A 24,096-nucleotide genomic window follows, 5' to 3' on the forward strand; every position below is an offset into this window, starting at 1 on the left:
CTAAGCCTCAAGAGCTGTCATTTAATTCAATGAAAACAAGGTTTGACCCATGAGTACTTTTTTTAAGGAAAACAGTATACCTTCTTTTCTGATGTAAGTTTGTATCACTATGGATTCAAAACATATGAGATTATTTAAACTTTTTTTTTAAAATAGATATATATTACATGCAAATTGACGGACTATTTCTGACCTTCCCAGCAAAGCTAAATAGTAATGGTTTTAGTATCCATAAATTTTTGGGTGTCACTTGCTAGTAAAATGTTGGACAGGAAAAACAGGGGGAAATAGCCTATCCATATGAAAACAATAATCATGTAATATTTATTGTCTGGGATTGAAATGTTTCAAATATTCAAAGCAATAAAACGTCAGGAAAAGCTAGACTTCCTGATGTAAAAAGGCCATAAATTTCTTCCCTCATAAGACACAAGGAGAGGGGGAAAATCAATGTGACATTTAAAGCTTAAAGAAAGAAAGAGAAAAAGAAAGAAAGAATGAGAGAAAGAAAGGAAAAAACACACCACACTTAAATCTAAGTTAAAGCAGTGGAGAGCCCCCAGAGGGCACAATCCACTTACCTTTGGGAGGCTGCAGGAAGGAAGTGGCAGCCAAGAGCACAACTCATGTATTGTGAAATATAAGAACATTTCAGAAAAATTTAAGGGACAAAGAGGTATCTCTGCAGTGTCTGGCTCTGACAACTCTGTCCCAGGTCTTTGAGATCTCTCCATCTCTAACCATATTCTATTGGACTTTAAAACCCCCCAACAAAACATTACCAAACAAAAAAAAAAAAAAAAAAAACCCAGCAATTTGAAGATTCAAAAATTCCTTTTTTGTACCGGTCAAAGATGTTTTCTCTAAAACTTCAGGAGGTTTCACAATTTCATAAAGATTCACAGAGTGACATTAAACTTTGTGCAAGAGAAAAATGACAGACAGCAAAGAAACCAAGGCTATAATCAAATTACTTCCACAAAGTAAAAATCTTTGATCTTTACAAAAGGATAAACCACTTTCATTGCAGAGAGAGGGAGGTATCAGAACAGGGTTATGTTTGCTTTTGGATTTAAAAAGCAGAGATGGTGTTTGGAATTCAGTCTTCATGAAAAATATGATGGCATATATATTAATATTTATTTAATATATATGCATATAAATTAATACATTTTCTCTGCTCCTTCTGCTCACCTATGAATAAATTTTTAATAACAGGCTCTTTAAGTGCTGCATTAATTTTTGCCCTTCCTTCAAGACCACCAAAGAAACCAACTAAGATGCAAAATTCCTTCAGAGCATGCACCACAACTACATACCAAAGGGCAAATAAAACAAGCCTCAACAAAATAAAATGAATCCAGCATCATCTACAAGCCCAACTTCAACCTTGTAAAAAAAGCACCTATAAAAACCAGTCGTGGTAAAAACTGGGAAGGTTTGGACATTGGCCAAAAATTCAAAAGTTTGGCTGCTTATACCAAATTTTACCTTCACTACCATAACTTTGGGAAGACTGAAACCTGCAAGGGTGGCCAATGGAGCAAGGTGGACTAGCTTAGATGGCTACACTTATTTATTTGGGTACTGTGAATAAAAGCAACCAACTCAGACTCTGCCCCAAAATACATGTGCCCTTAAAATTGAGAAGTTTTTAACCCGCTTGTCAAAAACAACAGCTGCAGAAGGACAGAGAGCTGTTTACCACTGTACTGGCTCTGAAAGTTGACCACACTTGAGAATTAACTGTTCTTAACTATTTCACTGCCAAAGTTCTGATCACCAAACTGTGTAAAAAATAATGATGTAATTGTCAAACAGGAAAAAATAAAAAAATAATATTTTACCAAGCAACCAGCTGCTGAGCCCAGTCAGACCAAGGTTATTTTATTCTGCCTCACCTTGGAATATTCAGTGTTGCGGTTCTTGATCTTCCAGTGGAAGAATCTGTCATGTTTTTCCTCTTGGGCTTGTGCCTGATTTACACAGTGAGGAGACAAGTGGGATGCTCATGAGTTTGAGCGAGACCTCAAGGTTGACCTCAACTGTTTGTTGGACAAGTTCAAGCCCTACAGGAGCCATGTATCAGTTTTGCCATGATCCCAGAGAAGGTGAATAAAAGCAGCACCTTCCATGGAGAAACTGACTGACAAAGACCCTTTCCCAGGTTCCCAAAGCACTACTTAATAATTATTTCCATTTATTTGTTTTCTGTCTACACCAAAATCTGCTGAGCAGCGAAAATTTAGGACTATGTTGATACCATTCCAAAACACAGTATAAATTCTTTTAATACTAAATTAAGGGCAAGCTGACATGGAGAACACTAGACAGATCATGTCTAGTTTGCTAAAATCATTCAGTTGAAGCGACAACAAAATTTGTTGTAGATTTTGGCACTGGTGATCAGCAGATACACAATGATCTGAGCAAGGGAGCTCAGATGGAGCCTTTCAGCTGGAGCCTTTCTCCTCGAAACACCTTCCTTCTCCTTCTGGAGCAACGTTTCAGATTTGTTTTCACCTCAGCTTGACACGCAGTTGCTGCCATTTCATTTGCAGATCTGAAGAAATCGTGTCAGCACAAGAAAGGCAATAGTTTCTTGGGAGTTTTTTTTATTTTGCAGATTAATTAAATACTTATGGAAATGAGAACAAAACTGGTTTGAGCCAGTTATTGACTGCTGACTATCCGAATCCCACTACAGCTTCTGATACCTTACACTTTCTCTTCTTCCAGGTCTGGTTACAGGATGAGGATCAGCCACCACACTTCAGCAGTGACATTTTATTGGGTTCAGACCCAGTTCATGTACTAAAAATTAACATTTTACTTTGTCAACACCCATCACAGCTGCTGCCCCATTTATAGGAGGGCATTTACGTGTCTTAATTGTGTTTCTCCTCTCATTTCTTTGTGCTCTGATGCACTCTGCAAAGGCAGGTTGGGAGGAGATAAAGGGAAGAATGCTCTGGCATTGCCAAAGTAGGATTTTTGTAATGAGTATGCCCCTCACAGTGATTTCTGATGCAGAAATCCAGCATTGTTTGGAGGAAGGAAGGTGTCCCACAGTCCATATTTTGGTGAAAACTTACCATTCGTGTTTCTGCACAAGGTCACCAAGTGGCCATGGCACATCTCAGCCAGAAGTTTTCAAATCCTTGAGCCCTGGATCGGATCCAGATTGAGTGGCTGCATTCTTCCATGTCCAGTTCCTCTTGTGGATCCAGTTGGATATGGCCTTTGCCCCCTTCTCCCCTAACCTGCAGGGTTATGTGCTCTCTGACACACCTACTGCTTTCACTGCAGAGGGAAGGTATTTCAGAACTGAGAGCATCATTATGGATTTGAGAAATCCAGGTTTCTGAACCATCCCAGGTTTTGCAACATGTGGCCCATCACTCAGCCTTTCCCCAGAAGAAATGGAGATAACAACACACTATTTAAAAGTTGTGCTGTAGGCATAAACACATGGAAACCCATGAGGCACTCAGATATTACAGTAATCAAAGTCATACAAGGACCAAAGATTGACAGACCACATCTTCACCAAAACAGTAAGAAAAATCTGCAAAGCATCTGGATGAAAATACAAATACAGAAATACACAGATATTGGTATAAGATTCTTGTGCCAATATTTCTGTCTGATAGGAATTAAGATGAATTATCAATCACAAATATTGAAGAGAGCTATAAAATGTAAAATGAAACTGTATTATTATAATTTTAGTTCTTTTTTTTCCTTATTTATCTTTCCATGTCTCACTACTAATCTATCTTGTTTAAGAAAAATAGTATATAAATACAGTGGAGCTTGATTACTGAGAATGACTATTAATGTAGTGTCTCAGAGAACTCTCTAGACAGTTAAAAAGCTTTTAACAGTAAAATATGAAGGTTTCCTTCAAATTTGCAGCCATCTGCCTTCTAAAACTTTTTTTCAGTTGCCAAGATTTCAGTGATTTATAGAAGCCAAAGTATCTGATTTTTGTCTCCCCACAAGAGATGAGAGCTATTTTTTCTTATTATTTTGTAAAGGCAACATCATTATCTTAAGCAGAAAAAGAAAAAAGTTAAGAGCTACATTAAAGATACAGCTTTCAAAATAATTTTTTAGGCATCTGGCCTTATTTAAACCATCAAATTTACATTCAATTCCTTCAGGGATGGCTTCGCTGCTTTGTGCTGGCTCTGTGCCCTCTGAATAAACCTGGATTTAATGCATGCCACTACTGCATTTCCCTGGCTGCACTGCTGCACAGGGTAGATATATAGCAGAGGTATAAAAAGTGGAGGTATAAGAAGCCCAGCTTTGGACAAGATGATTCATTCAGGCAAAAACACCCCCAACCCTGTAACTGTTTAAATGTCAGCTAGAGGTTGGACTTGTGACTAATGTCACTATCTATTTATTCTGAATTTATGATTAGAAGTGTTTATGTACTATGAAACATTCTCTATGAGTTGGACGGGAAACTATAAACCATTTTATGAGATCTGCACTTGGCTGATGGCAGAACCTTAATGCAACACAAAGGTTCATCCACACCCAAGAAATGCCAAAACACACTTTTTTTATTTCCCCCCTCAGTGAGATGGGCACTTGAAAAAGAGGAGTGTGCCCTTAAAACCCAGGGGGACACATTTTGGAGGGTCCTGAGTGTCTCTGAAGAAATACGGGGCACTGTTGTCAGCTTCTCCCAATTTCCAGACAAAGACAGAAGTCTTTTACAGGGTTGGATTTTCTCAGAGGAAAGAATGACAGAGGACAGGCCAGGAAACGAGATGAAGCCTAACTAGAAATTTGAGTTGTGGCTCCCTCACCTCTGACAAGTTTCAAGCTGAATTATTATCCCTGTTTTGTGGATGGCTGGAATAAATACTGAAAAACCAGGTAGTGTAACCACAGAGGCAGGTCAGCTCAGGCACTGAGCTGAGAGAGAACTCACACTCCCTTAAACGTTATGCAGTCATATATTCCTACTGAAACTGAAGTTCCCCTTCTTCAGGTAACTAATGTGAAATAATCAACATAACCTGATTCAGTAACTATAAATCCTGGCTAAGAATACAAATGATTTGCAAGTTGAAACTACAGAAGTGTAAAGCTATTCATATGCAGCCATTAACTGAATCTCAAGCAGAATTTTATATATATAATAAAAAAGTGTAGTACCAGCCTAAACATACATCTCTGCTTCTGCAGCATGGGAAGTGGTGCGCTAAGACACACTCCAAGTGCAGCACGAGTATTACTGGTTGCATTTTTGTTTTAAAGAGACTTTAAGAAAATTCTGAAGATGAGGAAAAAAAGTGATTACTTCCCAAAATAAGAATAAACTGCGTTAGTACAAGATGGGGACACATAACCTACGTTGTTTGACTCTAAATTCAGCTCCCTGACTTGTGCAGAGAAGTGAAAGGTTATTATATGGGTTTACTGGGCAAACCCAGATTTTATAAATAATTGCCTGTCAGGCTGTTCAAGATAGACAAACACACAGCAGACCAACAAAAACATGATCTGTCATATTTCTGAGAGAAATGTATGTTGAGTCTTCATTCTCTGGGACTTTAAGTAGACCAGTAAAAAATAAGTGCCAGTATTTTTCCTGCTTATGCATATTTTAAAATGTAAAATCTGGAAGAGAGACAGCAACAGAAGGAATTTTGATTCCAGTACCCAGTGTCTGAAACGGTTTCTTCTGTCTGCATCTCTGCAGATCGAAACCAAATACAATAAATGCTGGTGCCCTTTTAAAAAAGTCTGGATGTTTACAGCAAGCATATAATTTTCAATGATTAAGGATGCCAACAAAAATAAAGAGTGATGATAAAAAGAAAAGTTTAATCATATATTTCAAGAAGCACAGATGGAACATCAGAAAACTTCCCCCTTCCCTCACTTAATACATTGTACACATTACTTTTAGTCCTTTACACACAGAAAATTTCCAGAAAACAGGAGACGAAGCAGATAAAAGAGAAAAGCAATTTATGAATGGCAGCGGTAATGTTCACTTTTACAATATTTCGGTTGCAAAAAGTCATTTTTCTGTTTATTTAAAAAATATACATATATTTAATGTTTTTGCAAGCAGGTCCAAGAGAGCAGGACAACAAAACCACCTACAAACGGCCACAAGAGCATAGAGCGGGAGCGAAAATTCAGACCTCACATACTAAACACCAAGGAGGAGGATGGCTGCACTATATAAAATTAATATTTTGATATTCTCCTCTCGAACCCTTGAATGTTCTGGATTAATTTGAGGCTTAAGTTGGATTCCAAGCCTGAGGTGAAGAAGACCCCTGACCTGTGGGTACCACAGGAACACCAGCAGGATGTGCCAGCAGATCCTGGTGACGGGCTGAAGCAGGAGTCCTTTTCTCTGCTCAAGCATCATCGTGGTTAGCTCTATATTTGTACAGTTTTTATGGGAAGAAATGAATGTGTTTGTGAGGCCAGCAAAGGCTGGAGGAGCAGGGGACGGGAACAAGCATAGAGACAGGGACTGAGATTTAAAAAAAAAATCTTGAAAACAAACAGCGTTAGCTAAAATATAAAAAAAAAAGTCAAAAAGAGTTGGTTTCTTCTTTAACCAAATCCAACAGCAGTGCTGCCTTTGTCAACAACAGGGACATCTGCTTCCTGCAGCAAACGCTGAGCAAGTACATAACGCTAAGCCCTTGCCTAGAACCACTGAGACAGACGCAGTTATTGAAATACTTTAGAATGTATTTTTCCAAATAGGGGTCCAATCCCGTGCCAAGTCACTGCAAAGGCGTTCCTTCATTTTGGACAATGATCACTCAAGCCTTAGGAGATGCCAATATTGAGAATTTGGGGGTGAGCACTTAGCCCGTCTTTGGGTCTGCAAAAAGTCAGGTCTCTAACTCGCAAAGTTTCGTTTACCTGAACTTTTTCTGAATATCTTTGCATCCAAACTTGGTAGTGCTGTCACCAAAATCCCCTCACTGGATTAAACTGGGTTATACTGTGTGAACACTTACATTAGTTGACAGAAACAAGTGGAAATTAGTGGAAAATAGAGGGAAATAATTTTTCTTTTGTAAAAATTGCAAGGAAAACTACATAACCTTTATAAGCCAACATAACCCAGTCTATATCTGTCTGGCCTCTTCCTGCCCCATCCTGCTTTACCAAAAAACATCTTTCAGAGAACAGACTTCCAGACACTTAAATAAAAATGACATGGCAGTCAGAAAGTCCCCTGCAAACTCCAGCATTGTCTGAGCTGCATTCTTGTCCACCTACACCCTATCCCAAACATCCTGCCATTAATTAGCTAAATGTTCCAGCTAGTAAACAAGAATAACGATTGAGGGGGCTGGAAAAAGAGACAGAGACAGCCAGCAGATAGTCACAACAAACCAGCCCACTCACTGGTACATGCAGACATTGGAGCTTGTATTTTTTTTCCTTCCATGGAGGGGAAAAGAAAATCACCTTAATATAACACTGTCTTTCCTGTTGCTGCAGCCACATCCACATCAGCAGGCGAGAAAAGTCATCCCATTCCTGCGGTAGGCACTCTGTCAGGGAAAGAGAAAATCTGTAGTGAATTATCACATCAGCTTAAACAGGGGAAGGAGGCAGAGAGAAAGGCAAGGCTTTCTTCCTGTTTTGTAGGCTATTCTGGCTGCAATCTAATAGGGTGTTTAATCTGAACATTTCTGGTAGGGAAGCTGTAAGCAACCACTTTGTCTATTAAAAAATCACTGTGGTTAACAAGTGGTTAGTGACTCTATTTCAGGAGAGCAAGAGATAGGCAAAAATGTAACATCCTACTTTGTTAATTGCCTGCAAAATAGTTGAGGCCAAAAATACATCATTATGCTGAATCTGCTTGTCCTTTATAAGCACGTGTTCTCTATTCACCATGTTCAAGAATCATTTCTAAACTGTCTAAATACTCTATAAATTATTGAATAACTGCAGTTTTCCAAACTTAATTTATAGTCTGAGTCCAAAGTTATATAAACAGACACTGGTATAATCCCCACTACTCCAAACTATTCCAGAGACTCTTTGGTCAGTAGGAAATAATGTGATATCCCATATATTGTAACCTGGGATGAAGTGCTTCTAATGGTAAAGAAGCACAGGAGTTAAGTGGCACTTGAGAAAATAATTTTAAAAGATTCTGTGACACTGTCTCCCTAAAATACCTTTCATGCATTTTTAACGGCTCTTTCTGAATCAATATAAGACACTATACCTTTTAATGCCACTGGAAACCTTATATTGTAAGGAGATAGTCTCAGTTTAAAAAATACTTTTTTTTTTTTAAATATATTAACAATATCTTTAAAAAAATCAAAGGAGTTTAAATAGTTTTGCTTTATTTGGTTCACCTTCAGCAGCCATCCTGTTTTTAAAATGAAAATGTAGTCATCTATTTCATTACAGTTAGTGCTTCGTCAGATTTATTTTGTACATCCTCAGTCCAAGCACTTAGGAAGTGCCATATATAACCACCATTTTTAGTGGCTCTACCAATTTCCTAATTAATTTCAGCCAGATCAATTTCTCCTCTCTTAAACTAGAATTAGAGTAACATTAGGAGTAAAGGATAACCTCAAACAACTTTCGATATAAATAGCATTTATACTGAACTGTAAAGAAATCATTTCAAAACCAGCAAGGATGTATTCAGAGAGACATTTTACAGACAGTGAATATGCAAAAGGAAATGTGTACAAGATGTTCATTACAGCATCCTTTACATTAACACCACACTTCAGTCTAGAGATCTAGCAGCATATGGCATGAAAGTCAAAGTGCAGAACATCAGCTGTAGGATATACAGCCAAGACATGACAGTATCACCACAAACAAAACACAGAATAAATCCAAAGACTCTATACCCAAACATGAAATGCCCAAAACAGACTAGCCAATAATTTTGAAAGGATCCAATATATTCCCACAACCACAAGCAGCAAGTCCAAGGCAGTTTGGATGTTCAGCTTGCCCAAACCATTATGGCTGGCATTTGGAAGTTGATGCAAAAATAATGTTTTTAGCTGCTTGACCCCGATAGTTTCACAGGGATTTATAACCCAAATGACAACCTTTAACACATAAACAAAATATTCAGGACTACTGTGCAGTTTGCTTGGAGACAAATGATCCCGAGTACAAAGCTGGATCTACATGAAAGGTAAAAGGTTGAATTTTGTGAAAGGAATTTTGGTTGTGAAGCAAAGTTGGGCTTGGCTGGGCTCACCTGGGAAATAATGAAGTTTAACATTTTCCAACATGGGCAGTGTTGTATAGTCAGTTATATCCCTGCAAAGGTCATTTCAGAAGCCAGTTTCAGGGGAGGCAGGATAACACCTTTGGAGAGTTGGGCACACCCACTGGTCTATATTTAGTGATATATTATAACTAGTGTGGCTATAGTTAGGATTGAAAACTATTTCCTACTTCACTCCCCATTTCACATACTTTAAACTTTCAGAAACATTTGCCCTTGGGCTGAAATTTCCTCTGCTTTAATCTCTGCCTGAAGTTCACTTTCTTTGGAAAGGACCAACAAAATTCCTGAAGCCATTTTGAAGTTCAGCAATAATGAAAACAACACATTTTTACTTCCCAAGCCAGACAAAGTGATTCTGATATATGTATATTTTATTAAGGAATTTAACAATAAATTCAACCATTTTACCCAGAAACCATCCATACCTTCAACCTCAGCATAAAGGTAACTGTTTTGAAAATCAGTATTTCAGAGGAGGGAGTTTGATTCATCCCATTCCATAACAAGATAACACTTCATTCTCATTTTGATACATTACTAGATAACAAAGGTTAACCTCCACGATGCTTTTATGCAGAGCAAAAGTATTTTACAGACATCCCATCTTTCTGAGTTATACCAGATATCTTTAAGATCTATACAGCTGAATTTGTGATACTGAAAGACAGATCTTTACATGCCAAGAATTGTGAAGAGAAACAGCAAGATGTTTTTCATAAAACTCGCATGTGTATGTGCCCTTGCAAGAGTTTAGATGCATGTGGCAGACATTTAATGTGGTTGGAGATAATTTAGAGGGTTTGGATGACACTTCTGGGTGCTTTATGCCACTTTGGCAGCATCTGCATTTTTATTTTTTTTTAAATATGATTATTTGGCTCAGAATTACAGATAGAGGATGATGCAGGCTCTTGATGTGGGATTAAAATAGCTGTATCCATTTTGCTGGATATGTCTTGCTGTCAAGAGATAACATAAGCCCATGGAGCCCTTTTTGGAAAAGTGTCTACTGCACCCAAATTTTCTGTGTGTTCTCTCTTAAAATTTACTACCAGGCTGTGCTTTGACTTTTCCTGCTGTGGGCTGAGTTTCTGCTATGGTTGAAGTTCTGTCAGCCTCTTGCTGTACCCAGTATGTGCACGCGTGGTCAAGGGACCGACTTTTAGACAGGGGGATCACCTAACTTGGCACAAATTGCACAGTTTGCCTTCCCAGAATGGCTTCCATGCTCTGAACCATTGATCTAACCTTACTTGGCTGATCTAGCTCTCACAGAAACTCTTCCTTGCTCCTTCCTGCTTCATGACAAGATTTTTTTCCCCTTCTCCATCTTCCTTGAAGGTGGAAGGACAGATTGCTGCCAACCAGAGCCAGAGGCTGCACAGGCTGGGACAATGTGAAAGCAGAAACATGACCTTCCTCTTGTCCAGGCCACTCTTACCATTTGCTCCCATTTAGGACAGAGTTGTGATGATTTTGCTGCTTAGTTCTCACTTCAGAGTCCTACCCTGATCCAGTGGGTCCATCCCTGCCCATGGCAGGGGGCTGGCACCAGATCTTTAACACCTCTTCTAACCCCAACCACTCTGTGATTCTACCCCACGAAGGCACCTTGTGAAGAACCTTCTCACAGCTTCTCAGGCATCCTCTATACAGGAATCCTCCCTTGGAAATGTTGCTCCTTTAAGTTATCAAAGCACATCGGATTTTGACACAAGATCCTCTCTGGCAATACTATCATTATTTAATAAATGAAGGCAGGCTTTTTTCCAACCTGAAAGGAGGTACAGTGAAGCAGAAAAGATGATCATTGTTCACTGCTGTCAGTCGCCTAAAAGCAACACCTTGCTTTGCCCTTAGTTTGGTGAAGGAAAGAAAAACTTAACAGCTTAAAAAGCCAGCATGGCACAAGGGACCTTGGCCAAGCAACTCCTCAAATTTCATGAAAAATCATCCAGTTTCTACTCCCTTTTTTTTGGTCTCATTTCTCTCCTGTAGTTGTAGCCCAAGGCAGTGTCATTATGAAGGATGAAAAAGAACCACTCCAAGAGAAGGGCAGCAAAACTCCTATCCTCACAGTAGGTCCCATGAAATGGGACAGTTTACTGAAGAGTTTATAGGACCAATTTAGGGACAAATAACCATGTGTTTATTAGCAATTTAGGACTAGGAGAATGGCTTTAAATGAAAGAGAGTAGATTTAGATTGGATATTAGGAATAAATTCTTCCCTGGGAGGGGGGTGGGGCCCTGGCACAGGTTGCCCAGAGAAGCTGTGGCTGTCCCATCCCTGGAAGTGTTTAAGGCCAGGATGGATGGGGCCTGGAGCAAGCTGGGATGATGGAAGGTGTCCCTGAGAATGGCAGGGAGATGGAACTGCATGATCTTTAAAGTCCTTCCAACCCAAACCAGTCTGTGATTCTGTGATTTACAGAAACAAGTCCCAGCCAAACGTGAAGATGTGTGAGTACTCCTCAATCAGGGAACGGAGTAGATTAGAATACCAAGACTTCTGGACAGGCACCTCAGCTAGAAATGGTTTCCAGTTAACAATTTACACTAGTGCGTAATTTCACAGCTGTAGCATGATGAGAAATAATAATTTTGGCAGGAGAAAGAAACAGCTGTGATTTTTGAGTGGGCTGCCTAATTTTTATTTGGGATAAAATTTGGAAAGTCTGGGGTAAAACATCTCCAGCGGGCACCCGACACACCAAAGTTTATTGGGCCAAATCCTCCATTGGTTTAAGTTTGTTCTGCTTGCATTAAAGTTAAGCACAATGTCACACTGCAGGCCTGTTGTATCACTTAGAGATATTAAATCCTGAATTATAGGCCCTGTATAAGTGAGTTACAGAAAAGCATTTATAAAACTTGAAGTCTCCCTTTCTTGATGTCCTCTTGTATGTGTGTGGGCAAGTGGCTTAATTACAGTGCATAAAGTGGAATGGCAGACAGAGACATCCAAATCAAAGAGCAAGCCCCGGCTGAACTTCATTAGCAAACATAAATGCAAGTAGGCACATCTTGTTTGTGACATGCCACGGTCCTTTCCGCTTTGGGTAATTTTACTCTATTCTCTGACATTTGCATAAATGTAAATCGAACCATATGACCTGAGCAGGTTTATGATAGGGGAATCATATGCAAAACTTCTTTCCACTAAGTAATTCTCTTCATGCAGCCTTACAGTGTTACTGTGAAAATCAGGGAGGGTTGGATCTCAGCCAGTCAGAGCCTTTATTTAAGAACAGTGGAGGGAGCCCTGCCCTTTAAATAAGAGACATTCTTGGATCAGACACTGGCTGGCAGGATGGAAAAAAGGATGTAGCATTAACTTTCATTCCATTCCAAATAACCTGGAACCCATAAACCCCCAAGATTCTCTAATTTTGAATCCGCTCCTTTTCTCCCTGTGTCTTCTTTCCATTTTATTTGGGGAATGTTAACTTTGAATTTTCATTAGCTCACCATAATATCAAACACATCACCCTGGACAGATTCATAACTCTTTGTATATAAAAACATCTACATTAAAACCCCTGTGATTAAAAGGTTACTCCTCTAATTTTTCCCAGCCTGAACAGACAAACCACATGCAAAGAAGTGTCAGCTTATTTAGAGATTAAAATAATAATTAGTTTAAGAGGCAAAGTATAAGCAACATTGTTTGAAAAAGAAAATCCATGTGTTGTTTAGAATTAGTTGCTTCTGTTTAAGTTTAAATAAATTTGTGTGGATATAAACTCTCTTTATTAAAAATGCATCCATATGACAAAAGAAATATAATGGATAATTCTCCCTCCAATTTAAAACAATAACACTGAAGGCTCTAGTTCCACAAACCCATCTTTAATCAGTAGCCAGAGCACAGATGTCTGATACCACTCAAAGGATGAGGGAGCGCTTTTTGTACGTAATGTCTTATACATGGTCAGTAACGAATAACACTCCCCAAATATGTATCTGTGGACACCCAGGTTTAGCATGTTACAAACTTGTATGATGCTCTGGCTGATCTGCCCTGCTGTATCCAAGAAAGGTCATGGATTTCATTTATGATGAGGCCAGACCAATGTGCTGAGAGCTACAGCATCCATTTATCCATACAGTAACAACCCCTCTGGAAGCACAACCATGTTGGTGCTTATGCTAGACCCCAGAAAACCTCAGTTAGGTGTAAGAAACACCAACTGCATTCCTCAGGTCTGTTCCCTGAATCCTCAGCCTGGTGAGACACCAGGGACAGCAGCAGTGTCCATCCCAAGAGTACCTGCCTCAGGAAGGGGCCAAAGATCACAAGAACACTTAGATGCCCACAAATATCACCTGCTGATAAAAGCACTACTCCAGTAAACCACCCATCAACAAAATGCCTCCCAGCAAAGTCACCTCTGGGCTTTGGTTGACCTTTTATCTGCCAGTGGCATAAACTTTTTAAATAATTGTGTAAAACTGGGCTCCTGTGTACAGGCATAGGACATATCCAGGATATATCATCCAAGTCTGTTAAAGAACATCATCTAGGTCTCAACCATCCAACTTTTTTATTGTTTTTCTCTGCTTCTGGGATAAATGACATTCCCAAGGCTGATGGAAATGTAGGATCACTGGAAAACAAATGAATTTCTCAGGCATCTCGTGCAGTACCACCAGTGGATGGAGAACAAAACATAGGGCTTGTACTGCTGTCCTCCAGTGTATTTGGCCAAATTTGCAATGCTGCAGTTAACCAGCAAACGCTGTTCTCAGGGCTGGGCTGGTATTGTAAGAAAGAAAAACAAGGCAAAAAGATCATGGCTTCTGTTGCAGCAAGAACTGGGGTGTGGGAGTGGGGTACCAGTGTCAGCCAAGAGAAAAAAGAACAAAATTGGTGGGGAGAGAGGGATCATTTTAAGTCTCTCAGAGGGCACTGTAAACAGAGGAGAAAGAAGGAAAAAAACAGAACTATAAAACAATACTTGGCAGCCAGCTTTGCAAAACAAACATATTTTCACAAAGTCCTTCCCATCACTGCCACCAGTTTTAATGGGCTTTATATGTCTGAGAGCAAAAAACCCTTTTTAATTGTTAAGGAAAGGCGATGCTGCTTTGCACACTGATAGAAATTCTGTTCTGAGCCCTACTTCAACTACATGCTGCTCTCCATTCACAGTCAGGGAGAGAAATCCCTTCCCCCAGGCTGCAAAACCTATAGCTGGGCTCCATCACCACTCCTCCCTGGACAGCATCAGCTGCTTCTCCTGTGGAGCAAGTCAAAATCCAGCAAGTTCCTCCTGCCGTGGGTCTAATGGCCCATAACTGTCTGCCCAGGACACGCTGCTGGAAAAGCACACAGCAGGTGTCCACAAGGCACCAGACCTTGATGGATATGACCTGTTGGAATCCAGCATAACTGGGAAAGCTTAATCCCCTCACCACACTGGAAATGCAGTGGTTCCTGAGTGTCCCTGATCTCCTCATGAGCAGTGCAATTAGCTCACTTAAAATTTTACTGCCTCACGTCAAACTGGTCAAAACACCTTGAGTTGCTCAAGGGTCAAACTCTCCTCTCCTGATGTGCCTCAACGTGCTGCTTTAGCTGTATGGCAGCAATAATGTACACAGGCAACTTCATTATGTCTGAGAACTAAATTAAAACTGGAAGTCTTGAGGCTTTAGGTATGGTTGGACACTGAAACCTCTGCTTTATGACTCAGGGCACTGCACAGTCACAGCACTCCCATGTGAAAATATACCACTAACAATAAAAACTGCTTCAACCTGAGAGCAATTCAGCATCAAACAACCTGGATGGCTCCCTGTCTCCAGAGATGATTTTTTTTGACCTTTTAAGGTTTCTTCTACTGCTGTAGAAGCTCAGGGTTTTTTCTGTAGGAAGTAACCGAAGAAGTTAAATTCCCCCTCTGTGTCACTACTGCTCATGAGCTCAGCATAGCAGCTAAAGAGCAAATTTATTTGGAAACAATATGGTGTGGTACAGTCGTCTGAGTACAAGGGCAAGAGCCAGGGCTGGGCTCTGCTCCCAGCCCTGACACTTACTTGCTGTGTGGCCTCAGACAAACCACTTAGTGCCTCTGTGCTTCAATTTCCCCTGCCTTTGAAACAGAAATACTATCACTCACTGGAAACCTTTTCTTGAGGATTGCTTGATTACAGAGCTAATACATGACACTTTGAATACATTGTATACTATGCCATAATTATTATTTTCATTGCATTTTGTCTTCCATTGTAATGGCTAAAATACCAGATGTACAGAAATGGATGTCGAAATTGGCTGCTTTTGCATAGGAGGAGAGGGTATTACTTTGAAATTAAATTATTTGGGTAAAACAAGACAATTCCCCTACATTTTTCCCCTTAAAAGTGGTGAAATTGTAATGAAAAGTTGCATCTAATGATGTTTTGCAACACACTTCTCCCCCACCTCCTGAAAGCATCCTGCAAACACACTCTGCAGAGGGCACAGCACCTCTGCTGTCCCTTTGATTCAACAGAGCACTTCAGTGTGGAAAAGAGAGCCCAACCAACAGCTCAGGTCTGTGAAGAGAGGAATTTTCTCAGGCTCCGAGGCCCTTTGCTGGTGGCAGCACTGGGGTGCAGCCACTTTTTGCCCTGCTCAGCCCTGACTGATGTGCTCTGTCTGCAGCGGGGCGCCGGCGCACCGGAGCAGTGGGAGGCAAGAGGAATTAAGGTAATGCATCAGTGGCTGCCAGTGAAGGAGATGGGAAGAGAGGGGGGGGGAAAGACAAGGCAAAAAAAAAAAAAAAAAAAAAAAGGCAAAAGAAATATACTATTCCAATCAAAGTCTGAAATTTGTAGAAGTGGTTTTGGTCTCAATATAGAAAAAATATTTATCCAAGAAACTCCTACTCGGGTGCGAACATCCTACTTCTAGTGGGATTTTGTTTGGCAAAGTGCTGTGAAAGAGTGGAAGCTAATACAGAACATGTCTATAAACAAATATATTTATTTAGTACAGATTGACACATTCACTGGAGTACGGGAGTGATTACACGTGTAAAACTATTTCCTATAGTGGTTTCCTTTTGTGATTCTGCTAATTTATTCAATCCACCCCATTTTCATGCATTGAATGTTATGAGCCATTTCAGCCACCCAGACTGAAACGTGTTTGGAGACTACATGCCTGTTTTTTCATTTCATCATCTACACATAATTATTTGGTGATATTAGGAATTTGAGCTCAAATGGAAGCCAACCAACATTTTAATAGCTTAAAAATCACACAAAATGAAGTCTGCCCTGAGGTTAATGAATAAGAGCCAAATCTTGAGGCTCTTGCTAAGTTTTTACTCACTCCTTATTCAGGCAAAAGTTGAATCAATTGTAGTTGGACTGATTAAAACCAGAAAAACATGTATTTGGACCTTTCTCTCAGGTAAAACAGAATAAATTACCTAGGATTAGGCTGCAGAATGGCATCCAATCGACCTTTCACATGTATTTCTGCAACACACTGAAGAAAAAATCCAAGAGCTGAGGCAGTTTAACCAGTTAAACCAATATTTTAGCAGCAGAATAAATTATTATACTCTACCAGGTTTTATGACATTTATATTAGAAATAGCCCTGAATCAAAATAGGTTTCCTGGTCCCTCCTGGACTTCTGAAAATCAGTATCAAATCCAAACTTAAAAAATGGTTCACTAAGTATGAAAACCAAATGCCCCCATCCTTCAAAACAAAGCTCCATCCCTAATTTGAACTTTAATCCAGACATGTATTGATACAGATATTTGATTTTTGATGATGGTAAGCATTTATAATTTAGGAAATTAAAGGTTATTCTTTAATTACATGTAGGATGTTCTACTCCTTATGCAAAGAATGCAATGCAACTGTAAAAAATACAAAGCAGAGCAGTTAATTCCCTTGAACAGTTAACACTTCACCAGTAATTGGTGATAATCACAGAAGGACGCTTCTCCTTTAAGTCACAACCCATTTAACTATTGGGCCAGTCTCGGCAAAGTAATGACACATTTATCCCATTCAAGTCAGACTTGAATGAGGATTTGGAAAAGAAAGTAGTATGAGGATTTGGAAAAGAATGTAGTATGAATGACTGATTTCTTCAATATATGCAAAGCAAATAGAAGAAGGAAAAAACAGGTAACAAGAATGAAGTGGTCAATGTGTAGATGTGGCACTTGGGGACTGGTTTTAGTGCTGGGCTTGGCAGTGCTGGGTTAATGGTTGGATTCAAAGATCTTAGAGGGCTTTTCCAACCTAAATGATTCCATGAATTGTGAAAATACCAGATCCTGACAGGGTCTGGGTGATAGTGGCCCTGCTCACTATCTCCTGACAGGCTGCAATTCGATCTCAATGCTGAAATATGCTGAGCACATGAAGAGCTGGACTTGGGGATGGCTTCATTTATAAAGGAGTGAGCTGGGACATGTGAAGAGGGCAGTCCCCTCCTGGCCACCACTCATGCTGCAGGGCCTGGTCCCGCTCTCCCCAGCACTTCCTACCTGCATGACAGACAAACTCCTTCCAATGTTTAGCAGGGTCTGATGAGCACAAACCGTGCCAGTGGCACACTGGGAATGTGGGAACACTGCCCAAAGCCTCATAGGCTCCTGCACTGGGCAGCCTGCACAGAGGAGAGCCCTTGTTGCACTTTCAAAGTGCTGCTGGCAAGTTATGATCTGCAAGAATGCATCAAGGAAATTGGGATCCCAAGGAAGAACAGGCTTTTTGTTACATTATACTTTTTAAATGACATTATATCCACATTCATATGCTGGAAAAGCTGGTTCACAAGTGGAGATAGACTTCAAGCCTCTCTAACGTGCAGTTTAAGTTATCTTTAATCTTTCTAAATGTCTTTCTGTCCATCTGATCCTTACCTTCCTAGCATCTTGGCCAAATAGGTTATCCCAGGGACACCGGATGGTTGTTGAGAATAGCAGGCTTCCAAAATGTCCTTCCTAGAACCGACTAAAAATTACTTTTGGTAGTTTCTGACTGATCGGTTGTGGGTGGGGGGTGGACAAATAATATCTACTTTGTGAAGCAACTGAAATAACTCAGCAGACTCAGAACCTTCATGCTATAACCCCCCTCCACAGATCTAATTTCACGTCACTTCCTATGGCATGTGTTACTTAAATGAAACTTATTTTGAAATGCAAGGACAGACCAATGCCATTACCAATATCTCAGTGGTCTGACCCATCACATCAAACTCTCGTTTCTTCTTTACCGCATCTCATCTTTTTCCCTTGTATCCAGTTTAAGAGCAGACACACATTTATATGCACATCTATAAAAGTGATACTCTTCTGAAAACAAACTGGCCAGGCCACGAGATTCTTCTGGCTGGTTGCCATTGTTCAGTCACTAAATATGGGTTTAGGAATAGGGAGATGGATTACTCGCTTGTGACCCCACCATGGGCTTTTCATGATATCACAGCCCATATTTTTTTAATAACATTGAGGAATATTTAAATCCTGTATGGAAGTTTTTTCATACATACTTCTTTGATGTTACAACATTTTGATTTGTGTGCATGCTGACACCAGAACATCTAGATTACTGCATGTTCATTTATCAGAGAGTGCAAGGTCAGTCCCGTTTGGATGTGCAATTATTGCATTAAATAGATAGCATGGGCTAATCATGCTGACAGCAACATCCCCACTTCCAGTGGATGGAAATGCAAGAACACTAAATAATTACTGTAAATGAAGAATTAGTTAGGTCTCATTAAATGTTATTGTTAACTAAAACAATAAAAGAGTTTATATTTTAAAAAGCAGAAAGTGGTAGGGAAGTAACTGAGCCCCAAACCTAGAACACATTGCAGTTCCTGGATTTAACGCTAATGGGACCCAGTGGATCCAGGCTTCGGCAAAGAGAGAGCTGTTGTCTGCATCACATTATTTATTTTAACGGTGTAACTCCCTTTTCCTTTGTTTCTCCTCTTCCCCTCCAGCAGAATGGCTGTTGGTAAGATGGGAATGTGAAATCCAGGTTTTCGTCTCTCCAGTAGCTCTGAATTTCCTGGCTTTTGTGGACTGAAATCAGACCCTGCAGTCACTTATGTGCATTTTGTTTTGGGTAATTGACATTAATTTTTAGGTTGCATCACCGACATCAATCAGCGCTGCTCTCAGAGGACTAGAGTTAAGGGGCCACAATAAAAGGGCATGATACTGTTCCTTTTGTTTTATTTTTGGAGCACTTAGACTACTCTATACTTTTCCAGTGGATGCTACATTCTTTTTGGGTGAGACAGTTTAAAACATTACTGACTGTCTCATTTAAAAGAATACTTTGGCATTACGGTGAATGCCTGGCTCCAGACGCTGGGACAGTCAACGCTGGTAAAAATTCAAGTTGATACCTTTTGTCTACATAACACTTTGAAAAAAACTATGAAATGGCAACACATTTCTTTAGAGAGAGCTCTGCTGCCCATTACAGGTGTTTCCCATATGGTAAAGGGAAGGTTGGTCCCTTCCCCCTCCACTCATCAGTGTTCTCACATCATAGCAGGAATCTACAAAGACAACATGGCTGTAAATGACACCGCACAGAAGTCTCCAGCAGCACGCACTGCCACGGAAGAAGCTAATTTTCACTGTCAGGGCAGGAATACACTCCATTGCAGCCCATTGATGGGCAGCATTTTGACTCTTCAGCTTTCTGTTTCACCAGTGTACAGCACAAATACCCTGGAGTAAGTGGCGAAGAGAACCCAGACTAGGATTCAGATGCCCAAAAAATGAGAAGAAGATAGATTAAATCAGTAGAGATTACTGCAGATTATCATCCTGCATGAACTGATGGGCTCAACACCTTCTTCCTCAAACTCTCATGGGTGGGAAGAAAAATTCTTTCTAATGCAAGATCATGATTTTTACGAAAGAAGAATCTGAGGCACTTCAGTGGGGCTAAGACCTATTTTTTGGACACTGGGACATAGTCATATGTCATATGAACACAGGTTCATAGGTAGGTCTTGAAAACAGACAGCCATTGGGTAAAGAATTGGCCTGTTGCCCCATATTTTGCCAAGGAGTTCATCACCCTAGGTGTATTCAAGATGTTCATAAATCTCAATACTGTTTTGGATGCTGGAGATATTCTAACACTCAAGTGTCAAATGCAGGTGTGACTTTCTATGAGTTTAATGTGTTATCAAGGCATTTCGTAATCTCAGCCACTCCTTTCCCAAAACACAAAGTTATCTTATTTCAAAAGTAAACTTCAAAATAAGTAAGAGCTTGAACATTTTGTAATACAGAAAAAAAAAAAAAGTCCTTTTTGCCTGTTTCCCTATCCTTTTGGTTTTAGACAAGGCGTGGAACTGTCTGTGCTAGTCTAATTATAGTGGACCATTGTTTCTTCATGCCAATCAGTATTAGTAATACACATACATACTAGTTGGTATATTTTGCCATTGGTTATGATATATTATTGCATAATAGTAATATAATAACTAACATTTCTACAAAATAAACTCTAATGCTGAGATTTTGAAAGCCAACTACTGATCTTAGCTGGCTATTTCACCAGTAGCTATGTGGCTAAAACCTTACATAGACTAAGAAATAAACCTTAACTAGTATCTACTTAAATGCTTCTTCTTTGCTTTTTTATTATTACTTCCTTCTCAGCTTTCTAAAATGTGCACCACTATTAACTCATTTATTAGAAACGACAAGATATTCCACAATAAATGGAACAATTTTCATTTTTTTCTCTCATCATGTTTTCCTGTCCACCTTTTCCTGTTCTTCATAACAGCATTTTTTCCTAACTCTTTATTACCAACTCTACTCTGTTTAATTAAATCTATCCTTCCATTTATCTGGTTTTGCCCTTCAGTTCAGCTTATCCACCCCTTGGTTTCTGGCCCATTCTCCCATCTTTCCATAAATCATCATTCCCACTCACTTTTGACCAGCCTATCTCTGTCTCTGCTGTTTTTCTTTCCAACCTGATTTCTGCAGGTCCTTGTCTCTTACCAACATCATCTCCTCTGTAAAGTAACAAAGGGTGTCTGTGTCTTAAAATAATTCCATCCAAAATTTACTTCATCCTCTTCCAGCCACATTAGGGGTCTACAACTATATCTGCAGTTGTTGCAGAAACTGTAGAAAACCAGATCTACTGCTTGTTGCAGGACACACAAAGAATGTTGGCAATACGAAAGAGGACATTGCCCACAAAGGAGAAAAATTCAGTGTTTGTGAATAGGAGCAGGAGAACCCTAAACATCAACTTGGTGCAGCCAGCAGTTGGTACGCAGGGCACAACAGAGCCCTCAAAAGCTTGGGGGAGCTTTCATACTTCCCACAAGCTAAAGTCCAATCTTGGATATTAAATATAAATAAAGCATGTATTTTTCTCTTTCTTTTTTTTCTCCCTGTAGTTATTCAGTTTGCTTAAGGGGAAAAAAAAGTAAGAAAGAAAGAGAAAAAAAGGCCACTTGTCACCTTGGTGTCACAGAGAAGCCTGCTGGTGTCAAGTCCATTGAAGAAATTGCTCAAAACCACTTCACCTTTGTGGGAACATTCTCCTGGTGAAAGGCTGGGCTTTCTATCCCAGAAATGGTGACGTGAGGTTTGCTGAGACTGGATGAACTTGCAAGCCATTTTTACCACCAAACTTTTATTTATTCTTGATAAATTGGTGTCACTTAGTATCACTTAATTGCTCCATATTTCCTTCATTTGTCTTTAGCTGGGCATGATTCAACTGCAAACGCATTACTGAGTCTCACAGAGCCCTTAGTTAATGAAGAGATATTGCAGCAGAATGTGTTTTGGGGTGATATTTATTCCTGCAGGTGCACTGTTGATGGGGTGAATCATTGATCCTGGCCCTCTGTGAACCACTGATCTCTGTTGGGGAAGGAAATTCTTTTATCCTCAAGAAAACAACCATTTTTTGCTGTGTTCCATGTGCTATTTCTGACAGGTGTTACAGACAAAAAAATGGGAACAACAAAATATAACAAATAAATAAATAAATAAGTAGATAAACAGATAGATAAAAAGATACCAGTAAAACCTCTTGATCCTGATCTGGAAGAGAAGGCAGCTGCAGTTTCAGCTTTGGCTTTTGAAATGACTGGGCCAGGAAGCCAAACGGGGGGACATTTTTGTCTTGTTGGCAAATTTTATGGCACCAGGCAGAGTCAACCAACCACTTACTCACAGGCCACTTGCCCAGTCTGGAAAGGGAACAATTTTCAGTCTTTGACAGATTGGACTTGAACAGGCACCAGAAGTGAAAGCATCTATTGTCCATTATCCATCCCAGCCCTGAGACTTCCAATTTCTCATTTACCATGTAGCCTGTTCAGAGAAGGTTTGTCAAGCAACAGCCTCTCTAAACAAATTACATTGAAATTCCTTATACTATGCCACATACTTGACTTGCTGTTCCAGAAAGAGCCACATAATAAGTTTCTAACAAGGACACTGGTTATTAAAGCACTGTCGACTTTCTAGGTCAAAGAGGTGAAAGGCAAAGTCAAAATAATTGAAACAAAATATTCCATAAATCATGGGTGTTTACTTACAAAAAAAGAAAAAAAAATATGAAGAGACCTGCTGCTACACTAACCAAAACTCAGCTAACTATTTTGAATTACCATGTTCTTGATGAAAGCAAAATTTAAGGCGCCAGAGTTGGCTTTTGGAAATACCCAAACAGCTCAAAACCAAACAGAGCTTAGCATAAACTGGATCATTCTTTCTTTTCCCACTTCTTCTTCCAAAACGTGTAAGACAGACATGGCAAAGAAATACACTGGTAATGCATGCTGTTCCTTTTTTATTCACTTAAATGTGAAAAGTAGATACCTTTCTAAACATATATGTTTGCTGAAGTAACCCAGGGATTTAAACTGAGAAGTGCAAAAGTTCTTAATGCATTTTGCAAAGAGGAATTTTTTTAGAATTGCCGTCTGTATCTCCTACTTTCGAGAAACATTAAGATCTGAACTTTCTGAAAAGGACCTTGCATTATCTGAGTGTATTTTGAGATATTCTTTTTCACAGTGCTGCATCTTTATATTAGTAGACAAGAAAAGTATTTTTTTGCTGCTGTTTTCTTCTTTAAGAGACTGCCCTTATTTATCAACTTCTCAAAAGTGTTTGAACCCATATTTACTGTGAAGATTAACAGAGTTCATCAATTTTTTCAAGGTACATGCTTTGTCAAGAATATAGCTGGAAACATCTCCTATTTCTTAGTTTTCTAAGTTTTTATCTGTAATGATGATTTTGCAGTGGCTGAGTAAAACTCATTGAGAACGCACATGCACGTAGGTAATAAAATCATAGAATCACAGAATGGTTTGGGTTGGGAAGGACCTTAAAGCTCATATCATTCCAAGCCCTTGCCATGGCAGGGACACCTTCCACTATACCAGGTTGTCTGTTGATTGAACAATGAAAAGAAAAAATGAAGAGGCAGATTGAGTATCAAAAAGGAGGGTAAAGGAGCTGCAATCTGCCTTCTGATTTGGGGCATGGACCAGCCCAATACAAGTGACAGAGTGAAGTGAGAAGGAAGTGGGTAAGAAGAGCCATGGATGCTCCCATCCCATCAAGACTCAGAGCAATCACTGTTGGTGGGCTCCAGGGACCCCCAGATGTGATACTGCTCCACCCCACACTTCCTGGCCAAAAAAAAAAAGAAAACAGTTGAAAACAGTTGGGGTCGGCTGTGGTACCACTTGCCTTCCTTCTGGGTGAATCCAGAGGAGGAAGGGATCAGGATAAATTATAGGTCCCTGCAAAAGCTCTGTGT

General features: G+C 39.7%; 1 protein-coding gene across 4 annotated transcripts in view; it reads right to left on the reverse strand.

Moving 5' to 3' along the window:
- Positions 1–5,830: 5,830 nt before the first annotated feature.
- SUPT3H (SPT3 homolog, SAGA and STAGA complex component) overlaps positions 5,831–24,096 on the reverse strand; it is a 255,558-nt gene continuing 237,292 nt past the window's right edge. For all 4 annotated transcript variants that reach the window (XM_042032809.1, XM_042032808.1, XM_042032807.1 and 1 more), the window contains exon 12: positions 5,831–7,559. In XM_042032809.1, coding sequence (XP_041888743.1) covers positions 7,518–7,559 — 42 coding nt within the window. In that variant the 3' untranslated portion in view covers positions 5,831–7,517. The remainder of the gene's footprint in view (positions 7,560–24,096) is intronic.

The sequence above is a fragment of the Corvus kubaryi genome, unplaced genomic scaffold (genome assembly GCF_017639235.1).
Source record: "Corvus kubaryi isolate FWS band 111438036 unplaced genomic scaffold, C.kubaryi_AGA036_p1.0 37354, whole genome shotgun sequence".
Lineage (NCBI taxonomy): Eukaryota > Metazoa > Chordata > Aves > Passeriformes > Corvidae > Corvus > Corvus kubaryi.